This window comes from Protopterus annectens, chromosome 7.part0 (assembly GCF_019279795.1).
Source record: "Protopterus annectens isolate FY-2018-M chromosome 7.part0, PAN1.0, whole genome shotgun sequence".
Lineage (NCBI taxonomy): Eukaryota > Metazoa > Chordata > Ceratodontiformes > Protopteridae > Protopterus > Protopterus annectens.
In genome coordinates this window covers 968330868-968358653 of record NC_056739.1, presented here as the reverse complement: position 1 = coordinate 968358653, position 27786 = coordinate 968330868, and the positions used below count along the sequence as shown (strand labels likewise).

The following is a 27786-nucleotide window of genomic DNA, read 5'->3' as shown; positions in this document are numbered from 1 at the left end:
CTAAGTCGGCTCCATCAAAATCAGCCAAATCTTCCAAGGCCCAGGCTTCTGTGTCTAAGCCTGCGGCCTCGGCTCCGACTCGTTCTGAGTCGAGATCGGCTCTGGCTGGAGCCGATTCTGGCTTAACAAAGCCTTCGGCACCGATGGCTATCGGTGCCGATTCTGCATCGACCACTTCGGTGTCGGCTCCGATCAGTTCCGACCACCATGTGGCACAGGCATCGGTGTCGGCTCCGATCGGCTCCGACACCGTTACTTTTGTGGCTGTATCTGCTCCGGCTGGAGCCGATGCATCGAGGCTTCCTGTCGGCTCTGATAAGTCTTCGGCTCCGACAGGATCTATAGTATCTGTTCCGATGGCTCATTCCAGGAAGAGGTCGAGGTCTCCTTCCTTGGAGCCGATACTTTCGGCTCCGGCTTCACCTCTCCTTTCGGAACGGAGCCATCGGAGCCGATCTTCAAGGTCATCCAGACTTTCAGACCATGACCTAGAGAGAGTGGTCAGCAGATTACTTAAGTCACAGGTACTGGCCCAAATGTTACATAGTCCGTCTCAACAGACGACTGTTGGTCCACACCCCGTTACAGTTCCTCCTTGAACTCTACCCCAGAGCTTGGAGTTGGAGTCTTCGGAATGGTTACTGCTACGGCTGGAGGACAGATACCCCTTCTGTTCCTTCAGCCTCTACTCTTATCTCCTCTTGAGACCTTCCTTAGAGGGATTCGTGGTCGGGCTTCCATGGTCTCCTCCGAGGGGGTGAGTGGCATCGGACCCTTGTCCGGACCCGCTCTTCCCCTTGGAGCCTCGGCCTTGGTGAGCTCGGCTCCGACATCTGCCTCTGAGACTTCCCTTTCGGTGGTCCCTGGAGTTCCTAGTTCTTGAACGGGTTCTCTCGGACCTGCCTGGGAGGGGAGCATTCGAGGTGATGAAGAGTGTGCTGGCCACTGGTATCAGTCAGCAGTCTGTTCCCGTAGCTCCTCCCTCTATAGTACCTGTTGACATCTCTGCCACTTCTCTTGCTACAGGACCCAGAGATCCTCCGCCTCAGGTTTCCCATTGGGAATTTCCCCTCTTCCGAGGATTCTCCTGATGTTTCGGGAGATCCTCCTAGGAAGAGGACTTGTAAGAGGAAACATGTAGACTCCCGAGTCTGTCACCGGATACTGACTTTGATGAGTCAGAGGGATCCCCTAGATCCCCTCTGAGGATGTCTCCTTCTCAGACATCCTAGAACTCCTTAAACAGAGGGAAACTGGCCCACCAACAATCCCTCTGAGGATGAGTCAGTATACCTAGAGGCATTTGGATCTCGGCCCTCCACCTCCTGGGTGTCTCCGCCTTCGACCCCTTATGCAGGTAATTGCCCGAAGGCGTGGGCAGCTCCTGACTCTGTAGAGCCAGTCCCTAGGAGGCCTTCAAAATTTATCACTGCCCGTGTGACAAGCAATTCCTCACTAAGGGTGTCCCGCTGATGCCATGGTGGTGGCTGCGCCACCAAGAAGGAACTTGCAGATCCTTCCGTGCACGTCCATCCTCCTAATAAGGACTCTAGGACCATGGATAGGTGCGGTAAGCGGATGTTTTCCTCAGCGACCTTTGCTATGCGTTGCTGAATTACCTATGTCACTTCACCAGACTCCAGAGGATATCCTTAAGGAGCTGGGTGAAGTAGTACAGGATCCTACAGCTGCAGGGGCTCAAGAAAAAATTGCTTCGCAGCTAGGAACCCTTAATTCCATTGCAAACTCTTCCATGCGGCTAATATCTTATGCTGCTGATGGAGCGAGTAGAGCCGCAGGTACAGGTGTGGCTCTTAGGCGCCAAGCCTGGATGCGGCTATGTGATTTTGCGGATCCCTTTAAGGCGTCCTTCACAAATTCTCCCTTTGATGGGTCAGCTTTGTTTGGCCCTCAGGTGAAGGAAACTTTGACCAGGTGCGAACAGGACGGCAAGACTCTTTCTGCTGTAGGAGTCCGTTTTTCCACCCCTTCTAGACCTTATCCCAAAGGACAGAAAGGTGGGAAAATGTGGTTCCGTAAATCCCAAGGAGTCGCGCCGGATTCACGTGGTCAGTTTACCCCTAGAGGCAGAGGGGTAACAACAACAGGCGCTCTAGAGGCAGAGGGGTCCGAAAACCAGGGAAACAGAGAGCCTCTCTCTGACAAGCCCTTTCAGCATCCCTGAGATGTTGCCCGGCTGTCCCTCCTTGGAGGCAGTCGGGGGAAGATTATCACTGTACCCAGAAGCCTGGCATTCCCTCACTCAAGACAGATGGGTACAGTCGATCATATCCAAGGGTTACATAATTCCTTTCGGGGAAAGTCCCTTCCCTCAAATTCCCTTCCAGATGTACCACCCGGTCTAAGGGAAATTGCAGAGTTAGAAGTCTCAAAACTACTGCAAAAGAGCCATTCAGCCAGTTACAACAGACCATTCAGAGCCGGAATCTACTCAAGGTTCTTTTTGGTCCCCAAAAGACGGGAGACTGGAGACCAATATTGGATCTCAGCAGACTCAACAAGTCTGTCAGGAAGACAAGATTCGAATGGTCACTCTTCAGTCAATTCTGCCCTTCTTACAGAAGGACAACTGGATGTGCTCAATAGATCTTCAGGATGCGTACTATCACATCAAAATTCACAGACGCTCCAGGAGATTTCTCCGCTTTCGGCTGGGGTCCAGTCATTTCCAGTTCAGAGCCCTGCCCTTTGGTCTCACTACAGCCCCAGAGTGTTCACCAAATGCATGGCAGTGGTCACGGCTCACCTGAGACGTCAAGGATTCCAGGTGTTTCCGTATCTCGACGACTGGCTCCTGTCAGCCACCACCAGGCATCAGCTTACACAAGCCAGGGATTACACAATAAACCTTTGTTCTCATTTGGGCATCTCGATCAACTTGAAAAGTCATCCTTATCGCCCTGCCAGTCTATTACCTTCATAGGCAAACTTAAACACTGTTCGGATGTCAGCTACCCTTACAGATCAAAGAGTTTCAGACATTCAGAGTCATGTCAGAATCATTCTGGCCAACAAGAAAGTACAGGCCAGAATGGTTCTAAAGGTATTAGGTCTCATGGCTGCGGCCATTACTCTTCTTCCCCTGGCTCGATTCTACATGCGCCTTCTTCAGTGGATGCTGTTCACACAATGGTCATACCAACAACTTCCAATGCGTCACCAGATTCTGGTGACACAGACATGCAAAGAGCATCTTGCTTGGTGGATCACATCTCCTCAGGTTCACCAAGGCAGGTACTTTGTACCCCCATCCCCGATAGCCACTGTCACCACGGATGCCTCCCTGATCTTGTGGGGGGGTCATTATCAGGGCAGGATGGTTCATGGGACGTGGCAGCCGTTCGAGTACCATCTGCACATAAATGTCCTGGAGATGAGAGCAGTGCTTTTAACGTTGCAAGCCCTCAACGACTTTCTTCCCGTAGGGACAATTGCAGTCCACACAGACATGTCTGTAGTTTGGTATATCAACAAACAGGGCGGAACCAAGTCCTACCCCTTGTGTCGAGAAGCGCTCAGACTATGGCAATGGGCGATCTCCTCTCATCGGTTTCTGGTAGCAACGCATATCCCTGGGAAAACCAACATTGTAGCGGACAGATTGAGCAGAGCTATTCTCATGCCTCACGAGTGGTCTCTCAAGCAATCTATAGCGGAAGAGATTTTTCTGGAATGGGGTCGTCCATGTTGCGATCTTTTTGCTACTCCCCAAAACAGCAAATGTCCAGACTTCTTCTGCCTCTTCCCTCCATCAGGCCATCCCCCCAGAGACGCTCTGACCCAGGATTGGCCCCAGGGACTTCTTTATGCCTTCCCTCCATTTCCTCTGATCCCTCAGGTTATCCAGAAAGCTACCGTTTTGAGAGCCAAATTGATTCTCATTGCCCCTTACTGGCCTCGACTGGCCTCGACAAGTTTGGTTCCCGTTCCTCCATCATCACCTTTTGGTGCAGCCGTGGCATCTGGACCCAGTGCCAGATCTTCTGATTCACCAATCGGGTCAGCTGCACCGGTCAATCCCTTCTCTCAACCTCACAGCATGGTTGCTCCACTTCCTTCCTTAGCCAGGCTTCCTTTGATCTCTAACCCAGTTAGAGACATCATAGTAGCTTCGCTAAAATCCTCTACCAGGAGGATTTATACAAGCAAATGGAAACGTTTCTCTTATTGGGCTAAGGCCAAGAATATTGATCCTTTTACTGCCCCTGTTCAGGCAGTCCTGGACTTCTTAGCAGAGATTTTTCATGCAGGCTCCTCTTCTTCCACAGTCAGAGTTCAATTGGCTGCTATTTCCAATTTTCATGTCGGGATAGCAGATCATAATATTATGTCCCATAGGCTCTGCAGGGCCTTCTTGAAAGGAATTTTCCTACTAAAGCCTCCAATCAGGAATCCTCCTCCTCAGTGGGATCTAAATTTAGTGCTGACATCCTTGATTCTTCCCCTTCGAGCCAGCTGTTTCTTGTTCCCTGAAATATCTTTCTTGGAAAACTTTATTCCTAGTGGCTATTACATCGGCCAGGAGGGTGTCTGAACTTCATGCTCTTTTGGTTCGACCCCCCTATTTGGTTTTTCACAAAGACAGAGTATCTTTGAGAACTAACCCAACCTTTTTGCCTAAGGTCGCTTCAAAGAACAATTTGAATCAATCCATTGATCTCCCTGTATTTTTCCCCAACTATTCAGATAGAGCTGAACAAAAGCTACATTATCTTGATGTCCACCGTCAACTTAGATATTATTTGGACAGAACAAAAAAATTTAGAAAATCTGATCAACTTTTTGTTTCCTATGCGGATAATAAAAATGGCCTTCCTGTTTCTAAAGTGACTTTATCTAGATGGCTTTCTTCGGTCATCTCTGAAATTTATCTGCTCAGGGGAAAACAGCTGTGCTCAAAACCTAAAGCACATTCAACTAGGAGCTTAGCTACTTCTACAGCTTTTCAAGCTAGACTTCCTTTAGACACTGTTTGTGCAGCGGCCACTTGGGCCACTCCTCACACTTTTGTTTCCCATTACAAATTGGACTTGGCCTCCAGGGACAGAGCCAGTTTTGGCTCTACAGTCCTCAAGAGTTTGTTCCATTGAGCCACCCAGGATAGAGGTGCTAGGGCGGTCCCATCAAGCAAGAATGAAGGCGAGATTGACAACTTAACATTAAGAAGTTATGTACCTACCATAACGTTCCATGTTAGTTGTCTTCTCTCGCCTTCTTTCTTGCGACCCTCCCTCCTTCCCCTGGCCTGGACAGACCTTGTTATAAGAAACTGTTATGCTGAAGACCATTCAAACCTGGTCCTTCTTCCATCTGTAAGTTTCTTTCTTCCTTTGGGAAGTATTTTATGCTTGGTGCTATTGCCCTTTGTCATCAAACGAGATCTGGGTACTTACCGCCTTGCATCATGGGATATGGGGCTGCCTCGAGCTGGTAAAAGTGACTCTCGAGCTTAGCAAGTGCCGAGTCGGAGCCGAGGGATCGGCTCCGAACCCATCAAGCAAGAAAGAAGGCGAGAGAAGACAACTAACATGGAACGTTATGGTAGGTACATAACTTCTTATTTTCTTCTTTCACTTTAGCCTTTCAGAATTCTGAATTACCAGACATATGTGTGGAAATTTATGCTTTGTCATATGGACAGTCTAATGGAATTGTCTTCCACTCTTCTACAGAAGAAAGATCTTTTATGAAAGATGCTTTGAAGAGTGTGTATGATTGTGCACGTACTGTGTCTAGGGCCACTGCTGCTGTTGCACTGTTGAGAATATATGTATGGTTAAGAAACCATAAGTTTGCTAATGAGGTAAGGTCTGAAATCTTAGATTTTGCTTTAGAAAAGGTGGTATTGTTTCACTATTATGCAACCCATGTTGCCAAATAATATAATTAAAGAGGGAAATGAAACTGATTCTGGGAGTTCTAAGATCTACTGTGTACCCCATTACAAATTTATAGTCCTCCCTCCTGCACAAAAAGCCAAATAAACAAAACCTGTCTTTTTCTGGCAAACAACGAATACAAAATACATGGCAGGAGGGTAACACCAACAAGAAATAGGTGTCTTTTTCAGAAAGTGACAGTTCAGCAGTACACAAAGACCTTGCTAGCATTCTTTACCTTCTTTCATCCCCCCAGTCAGTATCTCTGCAAGTGTACATACAAATATTTCAAGCACGGGCATTAATGCTCTTCTAGCTTGCCAATATACCAAAACACTTGTTCCCATAATAAATGTCCAGGCTGTTCTTAAAAATATCTAAATTAGTACTTGCTTCAATGAAATTTGGTAGTCTGTTCCATGTATTGGCTACTTTGTCAGAGAACCAATTAGTAAACTTCTGATTCCTATAGAATCTTTTACATAGGTTGTCTGATGATTCTCTATTGCTTATTGATAACCCCAAACATTCCCAGAGGTAATTGTCTCTAAATGCCCTATATACCTGAATAAGATTTCCTCTTGGTTTATCTGTAAGGGACACTGTACACGTTCAAATATTTTAGTCTTTCATGATAACTTAAAAGTTTCACATCTATGGATGCCCTTGGTATATTTCTGCTGTATTCTTTCCAGTTTACTCATGCTTGTTTTCTTATAGGGTTTCCATATTGTTATTCCATACTCAAGTTTGGGTCTAATGTAACTAACAAACAATGACTTCATTATTTTTGATTTCCTAGACTTTATAAATCTTTTTATACAATCTATAGTTCTATAACTGTCATTAACAAATTGGTTGACATGATTAGAAATATGTCCCTCTAACTGACCCTCAACATTCCCCTTTAGGAAAAGATTGTTTCAGGTTTTTGGGTGTTAAAAGTGGTACGGGAGGGTTACAGATGGCACTAGATAACTCCTTTCAAAGGAGTACCTCCCCACCATCTAAACCATACAAAATATTTTCCTCAGGTTATTCAGTGTTTACACACCCAAGGGGTCCTAGACCCACTATCTGTAAGTTAAAGGGGCAAAGGCTTCTACTCCAGAATGTCTCTGGTACTAAGAAAAGAAGCCTTTTGGAGACCAAGCTAGATCTAGATCTTTTATTTGTAAACCTGTATGTGAAATTTCCAAAATTCATAATGTTGACCCTGCAGAACCTGTTATTCCTCATTCCTCCCATGAGGTACTTGGTAACTCTACATCTAAAAAATGGTTACTTCCACATTCCCTTAGCAGTATGCTTCAATAATTTTCTAAGGTTCTCTGTTTCTGGGTCACATAATCAGTTCATTGCATTACTACTTTGGTTTATTTAGAGCTCTAGGAGTATTCACAAAATGCCTAGCCCCAGTCATAGTTTATTGCAGATTATATGGCATTCATATCTTCCCTTATTTAGATGATTTCCTTCTCTTTGCAGAGTCTTTATTCATGTGTCAAGAGTCATTAACTTGGGTTATGACTGTCTTAACCACTCAGTGTAGGCTCCAGATAAATACTGCAAAAGCCTCTTAACTCTATCTCACTGTATTGTGTTTCTGAGTAGCATTGTTTTTTCTTCTGTATTAAAAGCCTTTCTTTTTATAACAGAAGGTGTCTTTTATCTGGAATTTTTCATAAGCTTCTCCAGTCGGTCTCTGACTTAGGTTCATGGCTTCTATGATTCTTATGATTCCACTAGCCAGGTAACACTAGAAAGATACAGTGGTTTCTAAAAAAAAACACATGGATCCAGCATTTACATTCTTTGGAGTAACAGATTCCAGTTTTGGGCTTTATAAAGAAGGAACTGCATTGGTGAAAGTAACAAATTTATCTGAACCCACATCTCTCCTGTCCCTCATACACCAAACCAGTCTCTCACAATAGTCACATTTTGCTTGGGGAACGGTTTCAATGGGTGGTAAAATTTAAAGCCCTGTGGAGTCCTTCACAGACCAAAGCACATCAAATTAAAGGAGATTTTTTTGTTAAACATCTTTATTAAGTTATCACAAATGACATTGGCAGTCACACATTTATATAAATAAAAAGAAACCATCTTCTTCTTCTTCTTCTTCTTTAGGCTGCTCTCGTTAGGGGTCGCCACAGCAGATCAACGGTTTCCATTTCTTCCTGTCCTCTGCGTCTTGCTGTGTTACACCAACCACCACATGCATGTCCTCTCTCACCACATCCGTAAACCTTATCTTAGGCTTCCCTCTTTTCCTGTTATCTGGCAGCTTCATCCTTAGCATCTTTTTCCCAATATACTCTGCTTCCCTCCTCAGCACATGTCCAAACCAATGTAATCTTGCCTCTCTGGCTTTGTCTCCAAACCTTCCAACTTGGGCTGAGCCTCTAATATACTTATTCCTAGTCCTGTCCATCCTCGTCACACCCAGTGCAAATCTCAACATCTTCAACTCTGCCACATCAAGCTCTGACTCCTGCCTTTTTGTCAATGCCATTGACTCCAACCCATATAACATAGCTGGTCTCGCTACCCTTTTGTAGACCTTCCCTTTCACTCTTACTGGTACTCGTCTGTCACAAATCACTTCTGACACTCTTCTTCACCCACTTCATCCTGCCTGTACTCTCTTCTTCACCTCTCTTCCACACTCACCATTACTCTGAACGGTTGATCTCAAGTACTTAAACTCATCCACCTTTACTCTCTGCATCATCACCATTCTTCTATCCTCCCTCTCATTCACACACATATGTTCTGTCTTAGTCCTGCTGACCTTAAACCATATCAACATTAATTTTAGTTGCAAACATTATATATCACAAACCGCATTGGCATAGTGTTCGTTGTGTATATTATATGCCACTTATCTATCCACTCATTGTCAAACATTACATAGCTCATTCAAATCCTGCCTTCTTTTAAACCTCATTCCTCCTCTACATGTATTCTTCCCACAGTTCCCATTTTTATGCAATTTGTTCTTACCCTTTTCCAAAGATCCCATTCAGATTGTTTTATCTCTGTCACTATATTCACTACTTCTAGTACAGTTGGTTTAGACTTTGATTTCCATTTTCTAGTAACTGCTTTTTTGGCAGCCACCATAATTAGACTCAGCAAGGCCTTACTATGTCTAGGCAATTCCAGTTCTGTATCATAGCTCAAAAAATAATTTCCTTAGTGACACCAATTTGCTCACCCAAGGAATCTATAAAGTCTGCCAACGTATTACACTCCCAGAAAATTTTCCCATTTGCCTCTTTCTTCCAAATCACACTTCCAACATTTGCTGTCTGCCTGAGGAAAAATTATTTGGGGTCTGCTTGAGGGTAATAATACCTATTTAAACACTTCCAAGCAAAGATCTTAAATACTGTAGACATCATTACATATTTGGGAGACCTACCTCTGATTGATTCTTATAACTAAATAAAAACACGAACCAAAAACTGTTAAAACAGAGTAAGAACCACACTGGATCACAGAAGGATTAAAGCGCTTTTGTTTAGTTGTATTAGCAAACTTCATCAGACCTACTTGTATTAGCAAACTGGCCTGATAAAGTTTGCTAATACAAGTAAACAAAAGCGCTTGATCCTTCTGTGATCCAATGTGGTTCTTACTCTGTTTTAACAGTTTTTGATTCTTATAACTGTCATGCAACATTTTATTTGCTCTGCAGTCGCCAAGTAAATTCTTCGCCTGTTTCCATTCTATTACCTTTTCCTCTCTAGTTATTTGCTCCCAATACCTTGGTTCTTTTGCCAGTTTTCTCCAATAAATTCCAGCCCCCTCTTGCCTATTGTCTGTATCCATAATTGCAGTCATCCATATGGGTAGAATCTTTTTTTCTCTATTCCCTTGTTGGCTTAGTTCTTGGAATACCTTCTGTACTTTATGAATATAATATGCTGTATTGTTGTTATTTTCCTTAAGGATCTGCATCCAAAATCCCAGTCTTCCCTTGTTTCTTGAGATTCCCCCTGTTTCATCATCATCCCTTTCCATTTTGAATTATAGGTTTCTACTCATACTATGTATAGGAGCCTTGACTGTAGCTCTGAAATACCCCTTCAAATCGGGTAATTCCAAACTGCCTTGTTTGAGTCAGCTTATCCCACTTGACTCTTTCCATCTTCCCATCCCAGGTAAAATCCTTCCGCTCTTTATTAAATGCTATCCACAACTTCTCCTCTGGTTGATAAAAATATGCCTGACCTGTGTATAAAACTAAAGGGACTAAAAACCTTTTAACTGCTTGTATCTTGCTATCCATTTCCATATAACAAAGTTTCCAATTTCTCTGTTTTTGTATTATCTTTTGTTAGTCTTTTCCCCATATATTCTTAGCTGCCACACCAGATTCTTTTTTAATCCATAATCATACGTACTTAATTTTATCATGCCTCCATAAATACAGATATTGCTGAATCAGTTTGTGTGTGGATACATAATTTACAGCTATTGCCTTTGTTTTAGCTTCATTCATTTTGTATCCTGAAAAGGTCTGAAACTGCCTAAAAATGTTCCACCAACACCGAAATGTCCTTTTTTCTGTTTTTATCTGGTATAAAATAATATCATCAGCAAATAAAGCCAGCTTTTCTTGACTAACATACCAGTTATGTCCTTGAATTTCCGAGTCCCTTATTTACTTTGCTAGTGGTTCCAAATATAATACAGATAGCAAAGGGGAAAGAGGACACCCCTGCCTGGTTCTTCTGCTCAAACAGAAATTATCAGAGAGGAACCCACACACTTTAAATTTTGCCTCCGATCCCTCATATATCCTCCTAATCAACCTTATAATTTTATCAAGAATGCAAACGCTTCCATTGCCCTGCTCATAAACTCCCACATTACTCTGTCAAATTCTTTCGATACATCAAGCCCCACCAACATCAGTGGTATTTTCTTACATTATGCATCTCTGTGGATCATCAGTGTTCTGTTAATGTCAAAAAGTTTGTCTCCCCACCACAAAACCACATTGATGCATTCAGTGTTGGCATCACCTCTGCCATTCTGTTAGCCATTGTAGACATAAACAATTTATAGTCATAGTTTAGGATTGAAATGGGATTGGCCACGGTGATGCAGAGGTTAGCATTGTCTCCTCGCAACAAGAAGTTCTTCTGTTCGATTTTCGGCTGGTGTGCCTTCTGTGCAGAGTCTCCATGTCCTCCCTGTGGTCTAGTGAGTTTTAAAGACATGCAGGTAGGTGCGTGGATGTTAGTGTGCCATCTTTGAAGGTTGGGCGCCAGGCTGGGAACTTGACACCGTAAAAACACTACTGCCATTCAGTCTGCGGACTGGTGGTCCGCTGTGGTGACCTCTAACTGAGATAAGCCAGAAGACATTGCTTTGTTTAGGATTGAAATGGGCCTGTATAAAACGGGATCTGATTGGTCTTTACCCTCTACAGGTATTACAGCCACCACCACTTTCTTCCAGGATGTTTGTACTTCTTATCTTAAAATACTGTTAAAACAAAACCTTCCAGATCTTTCAGTTTTTTTCCCTACTAGCTTCCAAACATCCAAAAGAATACCATCTATTTTGGGGGACTTTCCCATGAGTTGGTTATACATCACCATTTTTATGTCACATGCTCCTGTCCTAACAGTTGATAATCAAGCCTCATCTACCTCTAACCCTGGCATATTTAATTCATCTGTAAACATTTCCATTTCTACCTTTCCTTGATTTTTCATATTTTTCTGCTTTATATAGACTTTCATACAATTTCCAAAATATTTCTAGTACCGCCACAGGATCTCTTGCTATCTTCCTTGTTATAGGCTCCCTGAGCTTGGCGACAACCTCTACGTTCTGTTGCCTGAGTCGTTTTGCTAAGTTTTTGTGCTCTGGAGTTATCAAAAAAACAGTGGCTTAACAGCAATCTTTTTTAATTCATGCATATTATCGAGGTAATCCCTTATTTTCAGTTTAGGATTCTGCAATTGCTCCTGTTCTTGTTTTGTGAGATTCCCCTATTCTGTAATACTTTGCCATTGGTGTCCCTCTAAGTAATTCTTGTTACTTCTTAACCACCCTGTTTTTAAACTCCACTTTAATTTCATCCCACTCCCTAGCTATATTTTCAGAAGAAATTTCTATCTTCTCTAATAACTCCCAGATCATTTCCACCACCCATTCCTAAAATTCCTCTCTTTTCAACAGATAGATGGGAAAGTACCAGTGTCTCATTTTTATTTCATTACCCTGCATTTTTATTTTAGTTAATGTTGGCTCATGATCTGAAATAGTTTTTGTTGCATATCAAAACCTTCAATTAAATGCATATGTTCCAGTGAAATGTAAGATGTTCATCGTGTTTCACTGTTGCAGTCATTACACTTGGGTTATCCTGCTGGCAGGCTACCCGCAGTCAGCCTGAATTCCAAAGTCCTGGTCCGGCGTCGGTTGCTGTCGCCTCTTGCCTGACGTCAGTGCGCCATGGGTATAAAAGTTGCAGCCAACACCATTTTCTTCAGTCTTTCTTGCCACGCGGTGCCCGAAGCAAAAGCAGTTCGCAAGTGCCGGTCGGCCGAGATTTTTGAAATCGAATTTCAGAGCCGAAGTCTTCAATAAAGCTAAGTACCCCATCGAGGAAACTTTTTTTCTTGCTCCAGACCAATGTCAGAAAAAGTTAACAACTGTATTTCTTGTGGGAAGCAAATACCTCATAAGGATTTTCATTCTTACTGTATTCCTTGCCTAGGCCCTGACCATGACATTGCTAGTTGTCGGTTTTGTGCTAGATTTAACCAACTCACTATTAAGCGTCAGTATGATTTTGCTTTTCATTATTTTGGCAGAAGGTGTAACTATATAATGCCGTCGGAACAACCGACGGCCGGAATTCATAAAAAAACGCAAGGATAAAGACAAGGGCAAGCATCCGAGGTCCAAAACCGACGATGAAGCCTCTTCTAGGCCAGTCACCGGTGCTCAGTGAGGCGCTTTCCCAGCCCCTGACTCCCGCTACCTCAGAGCCACAGGCCGCCTCCGACTCCCACGTGAAGACAGATAGGCCTCTGGATACTCAAGGGTATTGGCCTTTCGGAAATTAATCCCTCAGATGGGTCCAGAGCCGCTGAGCAGGCATTGGCTTCTGAGGGTGTCTTCAGACCTACACAGCTTTATATAAAGCCTACTTCAGCATCCAAGACAAAGTCTAAAACAGTTTTAAAGACAAGGAAACCAGTACAGCATTCTCCAGGACAGACTTCTATGCCTATGAAACAGATGCTCAAAATGGCCGAAGACCTAATAACTTTGATCAGGGGTTCCCATCCCCCTCCTGATAACAGGCCTAAGCAAGACACTGAATATGATTCCTCTGATCAGGTTTCCATTTCCTCTGAATCCTCTTCTGAACAGGGATATTCTGTTCCTCCCTATGAGGATTCTGATGCTGAAGATTCTATTCCTTCAGCTTCTCCTCCTGGGGACTATTCATTTGGGGAAACCCTGCATACCATGAGGGAGCATTTCCACTGGAAGAGCCAAGATTATTCCGATTCTAAGAAAAGACTTAGAGACTTACTTTTACTTCCTCAGCACAGACCTCTTGCAATTCCCCCTGTTCTAGACATAGTAGATGATGTATTTTCAGAGTCCAGCCTGTCTCCAGACTCTTTACCTCCTACTCCTGTTAAGCCGGACAGATACTACAGGGTTCCAGACTCCCATAAATTTCTTTTTAAAAACCCTGCTGCTGACCCAGAAACTATCTCACAGGGTCCCAAAGGGGTCAAGGCTGCTTCTGCTAAAAACCATGTCCCCTCAGATAGAGATTCTAGGGCTTTGGACAGATGGGGGGGAAAAAGTTTACACTTCTGCTACCTTGGCTGTAAGCGCTTTAAATTGTCAATTCCATATGCTCAAATATCAGCAATACTTAATGTCTTTGTTAAAACAAAAAATGTTGACAAATTCTGAATGTTCTGAGAACAAAGATTTGCAGGATTTATTGCATGCAGCTGAACAAGTGGGAAAACATACTTTGCAATGTGGCTATGATTCACTGGAGGCCTTGTGCAGGGCCGCTGTTACAGGTTCTGTTATTAGAAGGCATGCTTGGTTAAAGGAACAGAATCTGCTTGATCATGTTAAAGCAAAATTATTGGATGCTCCATTACAACGTGATACTTTGTTTGGTGTTAAGGCAGAAGAGGTGTTGAAGAAAATGGAGGATAAGGCTAAATCTATGCAGACAGTAAAGGATTTCTTGCAGGTACAGCCACCCAGATTTAGCAGGAACTGGCCCCCTAAGAATTGGTCCTTTCCAGTGTCAGACAGACCACAAAGAGGCAGATTCAGACGCCCTAGAGGCAGGCAACAGCCCCAGGGCTCATGCAGGCCCAAACAATGGGGTGCTTCTACCTCCAAAAGCGGAGAAGACAAATCGCAGCCTTATAGAAAACAGTCCCAATGACTTCCCTCTGTCAATGCCAAGCACTTATTTTTTGGCAGCACCCTTAGGGGGAAAGCTAGCACTTTTTTCACAAAACTGGCACAAGATCACCCAGGACAAATGGGTCTTAAATATAGTCTCTCAGGGCTACAGGTTCCACTTTCACACCCTTCCAAAGGCAATAGGTATGCCAGACCTGCCACGCAATCAATGGGCATAGGCACAAAAACAAGTTTCATCTCTCATGGACATGGGGGCTATTCAGCCAGTGCTGCAACAAGAGCAGGGACAAGGATTTTACTCAAGACTTTTCTTAGTACCAAGAAAGGGCAAAGCCTGGAGACCAGTTCTGGACCTGTCTATTCTAAATACTTTTCTGGACGTCCCAAAATTCAAAATGTTGACTCTACAGCAGCTTCTGCCCATGCTGGACAAGAAGGCTTGACTTGTAACTTTGGACCTCAAAGAGGCATACCTGCATGTCCCAATCACAGTCTTGCAGAAGATACCTCAGATTCATAGCTGGCTCAATGCACTACCAATTCTCTGCACTGCCCTTTGGCTTATCTACTGCGCCCAGGGTCTTCACAAAATGCCTGGCACCAGTAATTGCATTTTGCAGACAAAGAAGAATTCAAATATATCCCTACTTGGACTGCCTTATTCAAGCAAAGACCAAAGATATCCTACTACAGCATCTGGCGTTTGTAAAAAGATTACTAATTTGCCTAGGGTACATAGTAAACGAAAATAAATCAAAACTAATACCCTCTCGAGATAATATTCCTGGGTGCAAGCTTAAATACAACTGCCCAGATGGCTTATCTCACGCCAGACAAACACAGGCAACTGACTTCTTACTTCAAAAACATGGCCAGCTACAGAGATTCTGCACTCGGACTTATCACAAGCAAGCATGGAAAGTGGACGCCCTTTCATTCAGCTGGAAAGCCCTTACAGTATATGCCTTCCCTCATCTGCCTCTCCTCTCCAAGGTACTCCTAAAGCTCAGACAAGAGAAGCCAAAAATAATACTGATTGCTCCAGACTGGCCACACCAGCACTGGTACCCAATCCTAAAGAGCTTGTCTCAAGGCCCAGCCTGGACATTGCCTCTAATACCTCATTTGCTGACCCAACAGAACAATCAGATCCTGCACAGCCAACTCAGAACCCTAAATCTGGCTGCATGGCGGATAATGTAATCATTCAGAACACATCTCTCTCTAAAGCAGTTATGGATGTTATTTTGGAGGCCAGGAGGCCCAGCACCAGAAGATCTTATGCAGAAAAATGGAAGAGATTCTGTGCTTGAAACCAAGCGCAGGGAATTGACATGCTTGTACCAAATATTCCTCAGATTTTGCAAACCTGAGATGCTGGACAAAGGCCTATCCTTCTCATCAGTTAAGATCCATGCCTCTGCCATTTCAGCTCATTACAATACGGACCCACCTATTTTTTCTCATCCACTGCTAAGACAGTTTCTCAGAGGGGCCAAAAACATAAGACCTCCAAGGAGAGCTCCAATAACTGCATGGGACCTCAATTTTGTCTTGGAAAAACTCACACTGCTTCCATTTGAACCAGCCAATACAGCAGATATAAAATACTTGTCATGGAAAACTGCTGTTCTCCTAGCAATAACTTCAGCAACAAGAGTCTCAGAGTTACAGGCACTAATGGCTGTGGAACCTTTTATTGTTTTCCATCAGGACAGGGTTTCTCTAAGGACAAACCCAACATTTATGCCTAAGGTAGTGTCCAGTGTGGCTCTTAACCAAACCATACATTTGCCTACCTTTTATCCAAACCAACAGAATAAGGAGGAGAGACTTCTGCATTCTTTGTACATACACAGACAGCTACGCTTTTACTTGGACAAAACCAAAGCCTTCTGAAAGACTGAGCAACTCTTAGCGGCATATGCTGCAGGATCGCAAGGAAAAGCCATTTCAAAGCAGACTATTTCAAAATGGATAGGCCACTGCATTCGTTTCTGCTATTCACAACATGGCAAATCAGTGCCCAAGGGCATTAGGCCACATTCTACCAGTGCAGCAGCCACTTCAGCAGCCTTCCTCAGAGGAGTACCAACCAAGGACATTTTGGAGGCTGCGACCTGGACTTTAGTGCGCACTTTTACAAAACACTACCATTTACCTCTCTACTCTAAATCCAGAGCAGGCCTTGCCACTGCAGTTCTGCAGGGCCTCATAGCCACTCCAAACTCTATTTAGGCCCAGCCACACAACCTCAGCTTTGGGATTCAACCCAAGTGTAATGACTGCAGCAGTGAAACACGATGAACAAAGTACAGTTGTGTACCTACCATAAATGTAGATGTTCGAGTGTATTCACTGTTGCAGTCCAAGTTACCCTCCCACCATCCCCCTTTTTTATTTGCTGGGACTTATCTGTACCTCTCTATTCTATACAACCTATGAGGTGTATTTGCTTGTAGATGAAGGTTATGTGCATGCTTTTTTATGGTCAAAATTTTTACAGCCTACCCTTTTGGGGGCAACTGACATCTGAGGCAAGAAAAACTGAAGAAAATGGTGTCGGCTGCAACTTTTATACCCATGGCACGCTGACGTCAGGGAAGAGGCAACCGCAACCGATGCCAGACCAGGACTTTGGAATTCAGGCCGACTGCGGGTAGCCTGCCAGCAGGATAACCCAAGTGTAATGACTGCAACTGTGAATACACTCGAACATCTACATTTATGGTAGGTACACAACTGTACTTTCTGTCTAGCCTAGCCCAGTTTGTCTATCTTGGTGAATAATATGTAAATTCACTCCAAATTCCTACTACTGAGGTCACATCTTCCATGCCAAATATTTTCATAATTTCCTCAAAATCTACCTCCTTTGTTATATTTTACCTTCTGAGCCCCCCATACACATTTTCACTGCTGTATGTCAAATAATTTAAAAGAGATGTTGACTGTGATGCATGTCTTGAAGTCTGTGCATCACCTATGGCCCCAGGACCTTTTCAAGTGATTTGGACTTTACTTCAGTCATATGGTATATAAACAAGCAGGGAGGTACAGGGTCGTACCCCTTATGCAGGATGGCAATGATGGCTTTAGGAGTTAATTCTTCAGAATTTCTTAACTCTGTGAGTATGTTACATTCCGTCAGAGCAAACCATAGTGGAGGACAAAGCTGTACAGGACAAGGAAAGCCCCTCATGAATAGAAATTGAGTAGGGGGGTCTTCCAGGAACTGATCCAGTTGTGCAGAACACCTCAAGTATATTTGTTCCCTACCATTCAAAGCAGACAGCTAAACAAATTTTGTTCAGAGCTGTTTGCAAGCAAGCCTGGAAATCAGACGCATTTTCATTTTCATTTCTTTGGACCCAAATATTCTTGTATGCATTTCATTCCTTTACACTGATATCCAGGGTAATTTTGAAGATTCAAAATGATACACCAAAAATCATTGTGATGACCCCCTTTTTGCCCAAGCAACATTGGTTCTGTCCTCGTATTAAAGTAGCCAAGGGCAATTACCACAAGCTTCCTCAAAGACTGATTCTAGTCAGATAGAGGGAGTTTGATATAACCCTGCATCGATCACCTTCAATTGACTGCCTGGCTGATTAAATTCTAATACCTTACAGGCATTTATTTCATGAGGATGTGCAGTGGGTACTAAAGAATGCAAGAAAACCTGCTACTAGAAAATCCTATATTGGTAAGTGGAAGTGATTTTCTAGTTTGTGGCTAATCAATAACCAGTGGTGCATCAGGGATTTTGTACCACTAGTGCTGAAATATTTTTGAGAGTTGCTTTCCTTTGGACTCTCATATTCCTCTGTAAAGGTTTATATTGTGGATATTTCAGAATGTCTGTCCACATATCCTCCTCTTACTTCTTCTTTGTTTACCGTGAAACAGTTTCTGAAAGGAATTTTATATCCGAGACCACCTCATAAACGGGTTGCCTCCTCCTTGAGATCTTGACTTTATGCTGGAGAAATTGACTGTCATTTTTTTAAACTTGTCCATCAAGCTGATTTAAGGTTCTTCACTTGGAAAACTGAAGTTGTCATTGCTCTTACATCTACAAGAAGACTATCGGAGTTGGAAGCTGTCATGATGGGTGAGCGGTATCTGATTTCCCACAGAGATAGGCTCTCTCTAAGAACAAATGGCCCTCATGCATGTCCGAAGTGGTATGAGATTACTTTGAATCAAGCCATCAATCTCACAGTTTTCTATCGAAAACCTAATAACCGGAGAGAAAGGATCCTGAATATTCTGGGCATGCATAGGCAGCTCAGGTGCTATCTTGACAGAACTAAGCCCTTTAGAAAAGTTGATCAGGTATTTGTTTTTTAACAAGAAGCAAAAAAAGGACACTGTGTTCTAAACAGACAATTTCCAGGTGGTTGTCCTCAGCTAACGATTTTTTTTGTTCCCACTGTGGCAAATCCATTTCAGGCAGTATCAGGGTACATTATACTACAGCCTTGTCTTCGGTGGCATACTGGAAAGAGGTAGACCGTATAAGTGTTCCACAGGCAGCTACACATAACTCTGTATATACATTTACAAAGCATTACAAACTGGTTTCCTTTTCGAGGTCCAGGTCTATCTTTGCTAGGACCATTCTCAGGGGGCTCATGATTCCATACCCTTCCTCCTCCTAAGGTGGGTAAGCTGTGGTAGTCAACCTATGTAGCTTAAAAGGTACTGCAGCAGTGGGAATGATGACCATAGTACAGTTGTGTAAGTTGCGCTTACCATAACATTATATGTTCAAATTCCTCACTGCTGCAGTAGCTGCACCCACCGTCCATCTCCCTACCATAGCCCTCAACCAGTGAGGGACAGTTCTCAACAGAATAATGAACAAATCCAAAAATGTAATCAGGGACACTTTCAAAATATTAGTACTATAACTTACAACATTGGCAGAATAAGACAATGCGCATTAATGTACATTTTCTGAAGTAAAAGAAGTCTATAACTCTAAGTATTGTCATGATTTGTTAAGGGTAATTCACAACCGTTTTCTCCAAAAATCATCCTTTTTCGGACAGATTAAGAAGGACGGAGCTAAAATTTCTCTCTTGTATGTAGTTGTAGTTGAAATATAAAGTAGGATTGTGTTTGTATTTGGTTTGTATCTTTTTTGTTTGTTTGTTTTTATTAGTTTGATTCAGAATTGTTAGGATCTTTCCACCTTGTATGGGCATGAAAGTTGTGATGAAAGCTGCACTCTTACTGCTGATTTTCTAAACTGGGATTAGCCACTCATCAGTCAGAGTGAAGACGGGGGGCAGTGTTTTGAAGTTGGCCATTTGTTATTTCCTATGCAGGAAACAACCCATATAGCTTAAAAGCTGCTGTGCAACAGTGAAGAATGCGAACATCAACTGGTATGGGTAAGTGCAACTTACACAATTGTAGTTTCCTATTGATATTCTTGATGCAGACACTAGTGTGAAGAATTCTACTTCTGTTTTATAATTTGAGATTTTTTTCCTGTTAGTTTTTTTTGTTTTTTTAAGTTAGTGGCCCACCAAGTGTGATTTTGTTCTTAAACCTTCCATTATATTTGGCTATAATAGTAGCAGCCAGTTCTAGGTACTTATGTCTGGGTTGTAGAACGAATACAGGTATTGAAAAGTTGTTTGATTTTTTGTAATTTATTAAATTTGATTTCAGATGTGGTCAAATGTGAACAGCTCATCCCAGTTCCTGATGAGCCTCCAAATCCAACAAATGTTGAAGAGAGTTTACGAAGAATAAAGGCCAATGATCCTCGGTTGGTTGAAGTGAACCTGAATAACATAAAGGTAAAGTCTGATGATTGAGTAATGGTAGTAATAATTAATACTTGATGGCATGATCAGCAGCCTCGTGATCAGAGGTTAATAAAAATGCCACGCAAGTGTACAAAACTGTAAGGAGTACTTTTGCCTTCAATAAGTCTGGATGTCCTTCAATGTCACTGTTGAAGTATTCTTTACTAAAGGGATTCCCTGCCAAGAGTATCCCAAGAGCTCATCAAGAGCTAAGGGCCATTGGACAGTGAGCACTAATGTCTCTACAGCCTTTTTAATGTAGTATGCTTTTTGTGTGTTAAATGTAAGTAAGAAGCAACAAGACACTTGCATTAACAATTAGTTTTCCTTATAAAAACTTATAGGCATTATGTTAACAATCAGCCACATGAGCTCCGGTGCATATGTTTAAGCAAGCATTACAAAACTGATTTGTATTTCAAAATCTGGAGTCTAGAGATGGGTTTACTGTGGTGGCCATTCATCTAATGTTAATTGGGGCCTCTAGTTGGACAACAGATTAATGAGTCCCAACTTCTAAGACTATCTGTCAACAGAAGACAAACGTGATGACATTATGTATAGTTCATTTGTGAGAGGAACTGGTCATAACTGTAGATGAGGGGAATAATAAGTCTGTCTTTGCAGTAAATATGCTTCCACATCCCCTCATGTGGTGAGTGTACATTCATTGTTTTAACTGTTTTTTGCTGTCATTGAATCCTTGTGCAGCAACAAAGATGTCCATTTAATTAAAAAAGGGTTGAATGGTTACAGAAGAGATGTACAGCCGTATTTAACCAGTTACAGAAATGTAAGAGACAAAATCTGTCTTCTTGAATCTGTCTGAAGTCTAGGATCAACTGTCAGGTTTGCAAAATATTTAATCTGCTGGAAGGACTCTTCATCTGGTATAAAGGACTCATGATCTGCTATAACTTCTATAAATATCTCTACTCAAAGGAGCTCAGTAAAACCAGAAACTGTAATGGATAAGGTGTTAGAGACTGACCTTGTACAGAATATTCTTTATGGGCCCAGGAGTCGAGGGTGGGGGTCACATACTTTTAGTTTCATAATCACAAGGAGCTTTAGCACCAGTATGTGAAGTTATGCTTTTCTCCTGCAAGTTGTTTTATGCTTACCTGATTGACAACTGCTTCCTCCAAGAACTCCGCTTGGGACAGAACTGCCCTTAAGAGGAAGACAATAACTGAAGCATGTCCGAAGACTATGAAGACAAGGTTGATTTAAGTATCTGCTGTTAGAATGATTTCCTAACACACTATTATGAGAAACTGGATGAATTACTACATATGTTCCTGTCAAGTAAATTTTTTTAAGTAGCTAGACTTTCTCATAGCATGCAGCCCATTATTGCATTATTGATGTTTTGTAATATTCTTTCACTAATCCAAAAAAAGAAGTTATGTCTTACCGTAACGTTCCATCTGTGTTGTTGATCTTCATTCATTCACTGGTTATCGGTTCCGTCCTCAGAACCGAGCCAGCCAAATATCAAGCTCACGTCAGCCAAAAACTCTCGAGCCAAGGTCCTACCCAGAATGCTCTGCTCCCTTTTACCTCCGATCGAGTTTGCAAGTTGATAGACAAAAGTAGAGGCTACCTCTGGTCATAACAGACCTACAGTAAAGGAGTATATGAGATCAACCAGGAACCTCCGTAGGGGGAGAGAGGGTGGGAAGTAATGAATGAACAAAGATCAACAACACAGATGAAATGTTATGGTAAGACATAACTTCTTTATCTGATGTTGTTAATTTTAGTTCATTCCTTACTGATGGGACAGAGTCCCCAGCTACCTGTATCCCTGGGTGGCCCTCATGGAAGGACATTCCTGAGCACCATGGATCTAAAAGAAGCTCTACCTCTGGAGGCCAAGTTCAATTTGTAATGAAGAATAAAGGTATGAGGTTTGGCCCAGGTTGTAGCTGAGCAAATATTATTGAGGGAAGCCTTAGCATGGAAAGCTGCTGAATTTGCCACAGACCTTGTAGAATGTGCTTTCACTCTGTGAGGCAAGGTAACATTGTTTTTGTTGTAAATAAAAGTAATACAATTTCTCAACAATGAAGCCAATGTAACTTTTGATACAGGATGACCTTGTCTAGGGCCAGAAACAGTTAGTCTGATTTACGGGTAGATTTTATTCTGTCCAGATAAAATCGTATTTGCCTATGAACATCCAAGGAGTGCAGGCAATACTCTCTCTTGTTAGAATGGTTAGGAAAGAACACTGGAGGATCAATAGATTGGTTGATAGACCACTCTGACACCACTTTTGGTAAAAAGGAAGAATTCGTTCTCATTGATACCTTATCCTTATGGAAGATAAGATAGGGAGGTTTGATGCATAAGGCCAGAAGTTCTGACAAGCGTCTGGCCGATGTGATTGCAGTCAGAAGCAAAGTTTATTTTACATCACATGAAGATGCAAATTCAAAGGGGGGAGCTGTTTGCAGAACCAATGCCAAATCCCAAGGTTGTACTGGTTCTCTAAAGGGAGGTTTTAAGTGGATAACCCCCTTCAAGAAAGTTTTACAGAGTCTATGTGACATAAGCGAAGAATCCTGAAAACCAATGTGGAAATTTGAAATGGCAGCTAAATGCACACTAATAGTAGAGGCAGACACCTCAGAGTGGAAAAGGTGTGATAAGTAATCCAAAACCACCGAAACTGGGGCTGACAAGGGGTCTAATTGTTTATTCGCTGCCCATAGGGAAAACCTTTCCCATTTATTGAGCTAGATTAGTCTGGTGGATGATTTATGAGATGCAATAAGAATATTGCGCACAGGGGATGAGAGGTTTTCCTGCCCGGCAATCATTGGAAGTGGATAAATCAAGCTGTCAGTTTTAGGGTTGTTAGATTAGGGTGAGTCAGACCCTGTGGATGGGAGATCAACATTGGGGTTGATTTGAGGATCCACAGTTGATCTAGCAGGTGAGACCAGAGGAAGGGGAACCAGTCTTGCCGAGGTCAGTATGAAGCAATGAGGATCACTTTGCTTTTCAACTGTCGTGCTTTCTTCAGAAATTGGGAGATGGGGGGGAAGAGGAGGATAAGCATAAAGTAGACCCAAGGGCCAAGCATGGACTAGAGCGTCACTCTGTGACTGTCCCCGACAGGGGATCAGGGCAAAATAGTTGCTGCACTTGAAGTTGGTTGGGGAGGCAAATAGGTCACAGCAAGGCTGGCCCCAGCGGTTGAAGATTCTTGCCACTATCATAGGGTTGAGGGACCACTCGTGAGATTGTAGAATGCACCTGCTCAATTTGTCCACTGTCACGTTGGAGCTCCCAGGAATGTGCATTGTAGTTAGAAAGCAGTTGGAAGCTGTCGCCCATTGCCATATTCTCAAAGCCTCTCGGCATAATGGGTAAGATCTGGTGTCCCCTTGCTTGTTGATGTACCAGACCACTGACATGTCTGATTGGATCACAATTGTCCCTGATGGAAGGATGGAATGAAATGCCTGCAGTACTAGTAGCACTGCCCTCAGTTCCAGGACATTGATATGCAAAAGGGCCTCTGTCTCCGACCAGGTGCCTTGGACCGAGTTTCTCTGGCATAGCCCCCCCCCCCACCCCATCAGTGAGGTGTCTGTGGTCACTGTGGCTTTCGGTTGATGGGGGCTGAAGGGGCGAAACCATTGTTGGGGATTTCGAGACGTCCATCAGAGTAAATCTTGCTTACATCTCTGAGTTACACTTATCTAAAAAAAACAAAGGATTTTGTAGAGGGTACCACTGAGTGAGAAGTAACCACTGAAGGAGTATCATGTGGAATCTGGCTAGAGGAACAATGGTGATCGAGGCTGCCATTGACCCCAAGAGTTAGAGTATAGATCGAGTGTGAGATTTGTGGTGACAGAGCAACGGTTGAACCTGTTGCCTTATTCTTTGAAGCCTGTGGTTTGGAAGAGATGCTGTGCAATTTCTTGTGTCCAACAGTACCCCTATGAATTCCAAAGACTGAGCTTGGGTCGTGTTGGACTTCTCCCATTTTATAGTGATTCCCAAGCATTGTGCTGTGAGGAGTGTAGTGCAGGGCTTCTTCCAGTAGACGCTTGGTGGGGGGGGGGGAGCCAGTAGTCTAGATATGGAAATGCCTGGAATCCTTGAAGTCGCAAGTGAGCGATAACCACTGCCATGCATTTGGTGAACACTCTGGAGGCTGTAGAGAGACCGAAGGGCAGAACTCAAAATTGGTAGTGACTGGCTCCTATGCAGAAGAGGAGGTATCTTCTTGAGCGTTTGTCCATTTTTATGTGGTAATACGCATGTTGAAGATCTACAGAGCACTTCCAGTCGTCGTCTTCCAGGAGAGGAAGGATAGACTGAACCATGACCATCCAGAATGTCTCTGTTTTTACAAATTTGTTCAGTGTGCTGAGATCCAGAATAGGTCTCCAGTCACCTGTCTTTTGGCACTAAAAAGAATCATGAGGAAAAACCAGATCCTATCTGGTCTCAGGGGACCATCTGGATGACTCTATTTTGTAGTAGCTTTTGGATTTCGTGTGTTGCTGCTTCCCTTTGACTGGGTGTAATGTTGTGTAATACTCTGGATGAGATTGGACAAAGATGGAAGGGGATGCGATAGCCTCTGGATATCTGTTGTACCCAAGAATCGGTGGTTATATTTCACCAGGCAACGGGGTACAAGGAAAAATGACCCTGACCATTTCCAGAGGTGAGCAATCGGGCAACACTTCAGGAGCACTGATAGGGTTGGCCAGAGAAAGAATCTCTGGAACCCTGGTTTCGCGGACCCCTCTGCCCCAAAAGGGTGTCGTCCATTGGAGTTTCTCCCTCTGCCTCTAGGGGAGAACTTGGAACATGCATCATGGAAAGAGCCCTGTGATTTCCTGTGTCACATCTTCCCACACCTCTGATTTCTGGAGAAGAATCGTTGAGGAGTGGAATGTCAGACACCAATGGCAGATGGGTCTTGCCATCTTGTTCGCACCTTGCCAGCATATCTTTCACTTTAGGGCCAAACAAAGAAGCGGCCTCGATGGGGGCATTCATGAAGGAACCCTTAAAGGAGTCTACAAAGGCGCATCCAGGCATGTCATCTGGTGATTATACCTGTGCCTGCCGCTCTAGCCGCTCCTTCTGTTGGGTGAGAAATAAGATGCATGGAAGAATTGGAAATGGACTCTAGGGTGGCTATCTGAGAAGCCACGTTGTCAAGGACCTAGTCAGAAACAGCTCCTACCAAGGTTTCAGAGAGTTGGTTGATAAGATCCCTCTGAAGTTTGGCAAAGTGTTACGGCAAAGGTCGATGAAGCAAACACATGCTTCCCTAATCTGTCACCCGGAACTCCTTGTTGGGCGGATGGACAGTTTGGCTCTCTTCTGCCAGATCCTTCTTAGTTGCAGTCACCAACACCATGGCATCTACTGGAAGACCTCTTGACCAATGGGGATTCTCAGCTGGGGGCGATAAGATTTTATCAGGCCTCCATGGTATCACTTCCAGGGTGTCAGGAGCCTTCCATGCATGCTGGATGATGAGCTGGAATTTGCTCATCGGCCGGCTGGGTAACCCAGGGAGTAGGGAGCCGGGTAGGAAAGGCCTGCAGGAAGTACGGATTCCTCAGAGGAAGGATTAGAGGGCCTCCAATCACCCTTCTGTCTAAGGATCTCGATGTCGCCAAAGGACACCTCATCAGAGGGTGACCATGGAGACCCTTCCCCGTCATCAAAGTCTGTATCTTCAGTCAACAACTCCTCAATAGAGTCCATGTGCTTCCTATTGCATGACGCTTTTTGGGGTACTTCCTCAGTGGGTGGTTCTGGAGAAGACTGGAAAGAGGGGGGTCTCCTGAGGAGATGAAACCTGAGGCCCTTGTGCCCAATGTCCGGTGGTTGTGGCTTGTGAGAATTGCGGCACAGAGAGGGGAGAGAACTCCAACATATGGGTTTTGCCAGCGGAGGCAAGCGCCCTCTCCATGGCCTGGAAGGCCAGCCCACCCAAAGAGGGATGGGAGCCCGGAACCAAGCACAACAACCTCAGAACTGGGGACACACCCCATCCCGACGAACCGACCCCCAGACTAGGAGTCTCAAGAGGACTGTGAAGCATGAGAGAGGGAGGATTCCTGGAGGGTGCCATAGAAAAAATTGACGTGGAACCAAGAATGCCCTCCCCCACGGCACAGCCGCTGGCCTGAGAAGAGCCCTATGCCCAGTGCACCGAGGGCCACAAGGATGACTACGGTTTCAAAGTGAGATCCACTATTGGAGTTGGAGGAAGGGAAGCTGCTGGCGGAGTAATGGGCTTTGATACTTGGGTAGAAGTCAAAGGAGGAGGGTATGTTGGAGTTTGAGGAGATATATGTTCACCTGAAGGAGGGAACATGGACTTCGACGGATGAGAGAGACCTCTGGCCACAAGCAACTGGTCAACAAGCAGCAACACATCTTGCTCAGAGAGGCTCCCGGTCGACCTCAGAGAAATCTGATGGTGATTTCTGGCTTTTCTAGAAAAGCACTATATTGGCTACCAATGAATGGATCCAAGGAAGGAGAGTACTTGGTCCTTGCTAATTCGAGAGGTGCAGAGCCCGGAACAGAGGACGCCCGCACTGAAAAAAATGTGGAAGTAGTCTGCGATGATGATGTCAGCGCCATAGAAGTTGAAGGTGTCTGCACCATAATAGTAAGTGTCTGTACCAATGGGTACAGTACCGTTGAGGAAGGTGTCTGCACTGGTAACAATGACGGTGCCGAAAAGGACTGCACCGAAGAACATCTCTATGCCGAAAGTGTCTGCACCGTGGAGGATAGTAATGTCATACTCTGAGCCAAAGGGGATTGTACCAACGGGGGCTGTACCTGCATAGACGGTGCCAGTAAGGGCTGCGATGGAACTGTCAGAGGCGTAATTGTCTGCACCAGGAACTCCGGTGCTGGTGTCGATAAGGAGGACATGGCTGGAGCAAGAATCAGCCGGGGCAGTGCCGAGCTTGGAGCTGACAGGGTCACAGGTTGCAGCACCAAAGTAGTAGTCAAGTTCACCTTTTTATGAGTCTACTACCTACGATCTCCAGAGGGAGATGAAGGGAGTGACCTTGATGAGGAAGTGGATGAACACCTCTTACGGAGTTTAGCAGGAGGGGGTGAGCCCTCCGACCCAGAAATAGCCTCACAGAAAGGAGATTTGAGAAGACCTTTCAAGATTAATTTGTTCTTTCTCTCGTTAAGACTCCTGGTCGAAACATTTGTACACATCCCACACGGGGAATCTGCAGTAAGGTGGGAGACCTTCAAATAATAGACACATAAGTCTTGGCCATTGAAAAGCTGTAACTTACAGCCACAATCCTTACACTGCTAAAAACCAATGCTATTTTTCTTATCCGACATAATGATGTGGAGAAGAACAGTACCAAAAAGAAGAGGAAAGGCTACCCAAAAGGGTAAGAATAGGGAAGGAAGGATTAAAACAATGGTAATGAAGAATTGCCTCAAAGGTAAGAAAAGGGTAATAAAGAGAAATAGACTAAAAGGAGAGAGTTTTAAGGATATGATAGGGTAAGAGAATAATACCAAAAACTGAAAAACTTTAAAGTAGAAATGATATACAAAATTTTCAAAAT

At 43.7% G+C, this 27786-nt stretch overlaps 1 protein-coding gene across 1 annotated transcript in view; it reads left to right on the top strand.

Moving 5' to 3' along the window:
* LOC122806809 (tropomodulin-3-like) overlaps positions 1 to 27786 on the top strand; it is a 792984-nt gene that overhangs the window by 530102 nt on the left and 235096 nt on the right. Inside the window, exon 6 of the mRNA XM_044077539.1 lies at positions 20037 to 20167. Within this exon, the coding sequence (XP_043933474.1) occupies positions 20037 to 20167 (131 nt within the window). The remainder of the gene's footprint in view (positions 1 to 20036; positions 20168 to 27786) is intronic.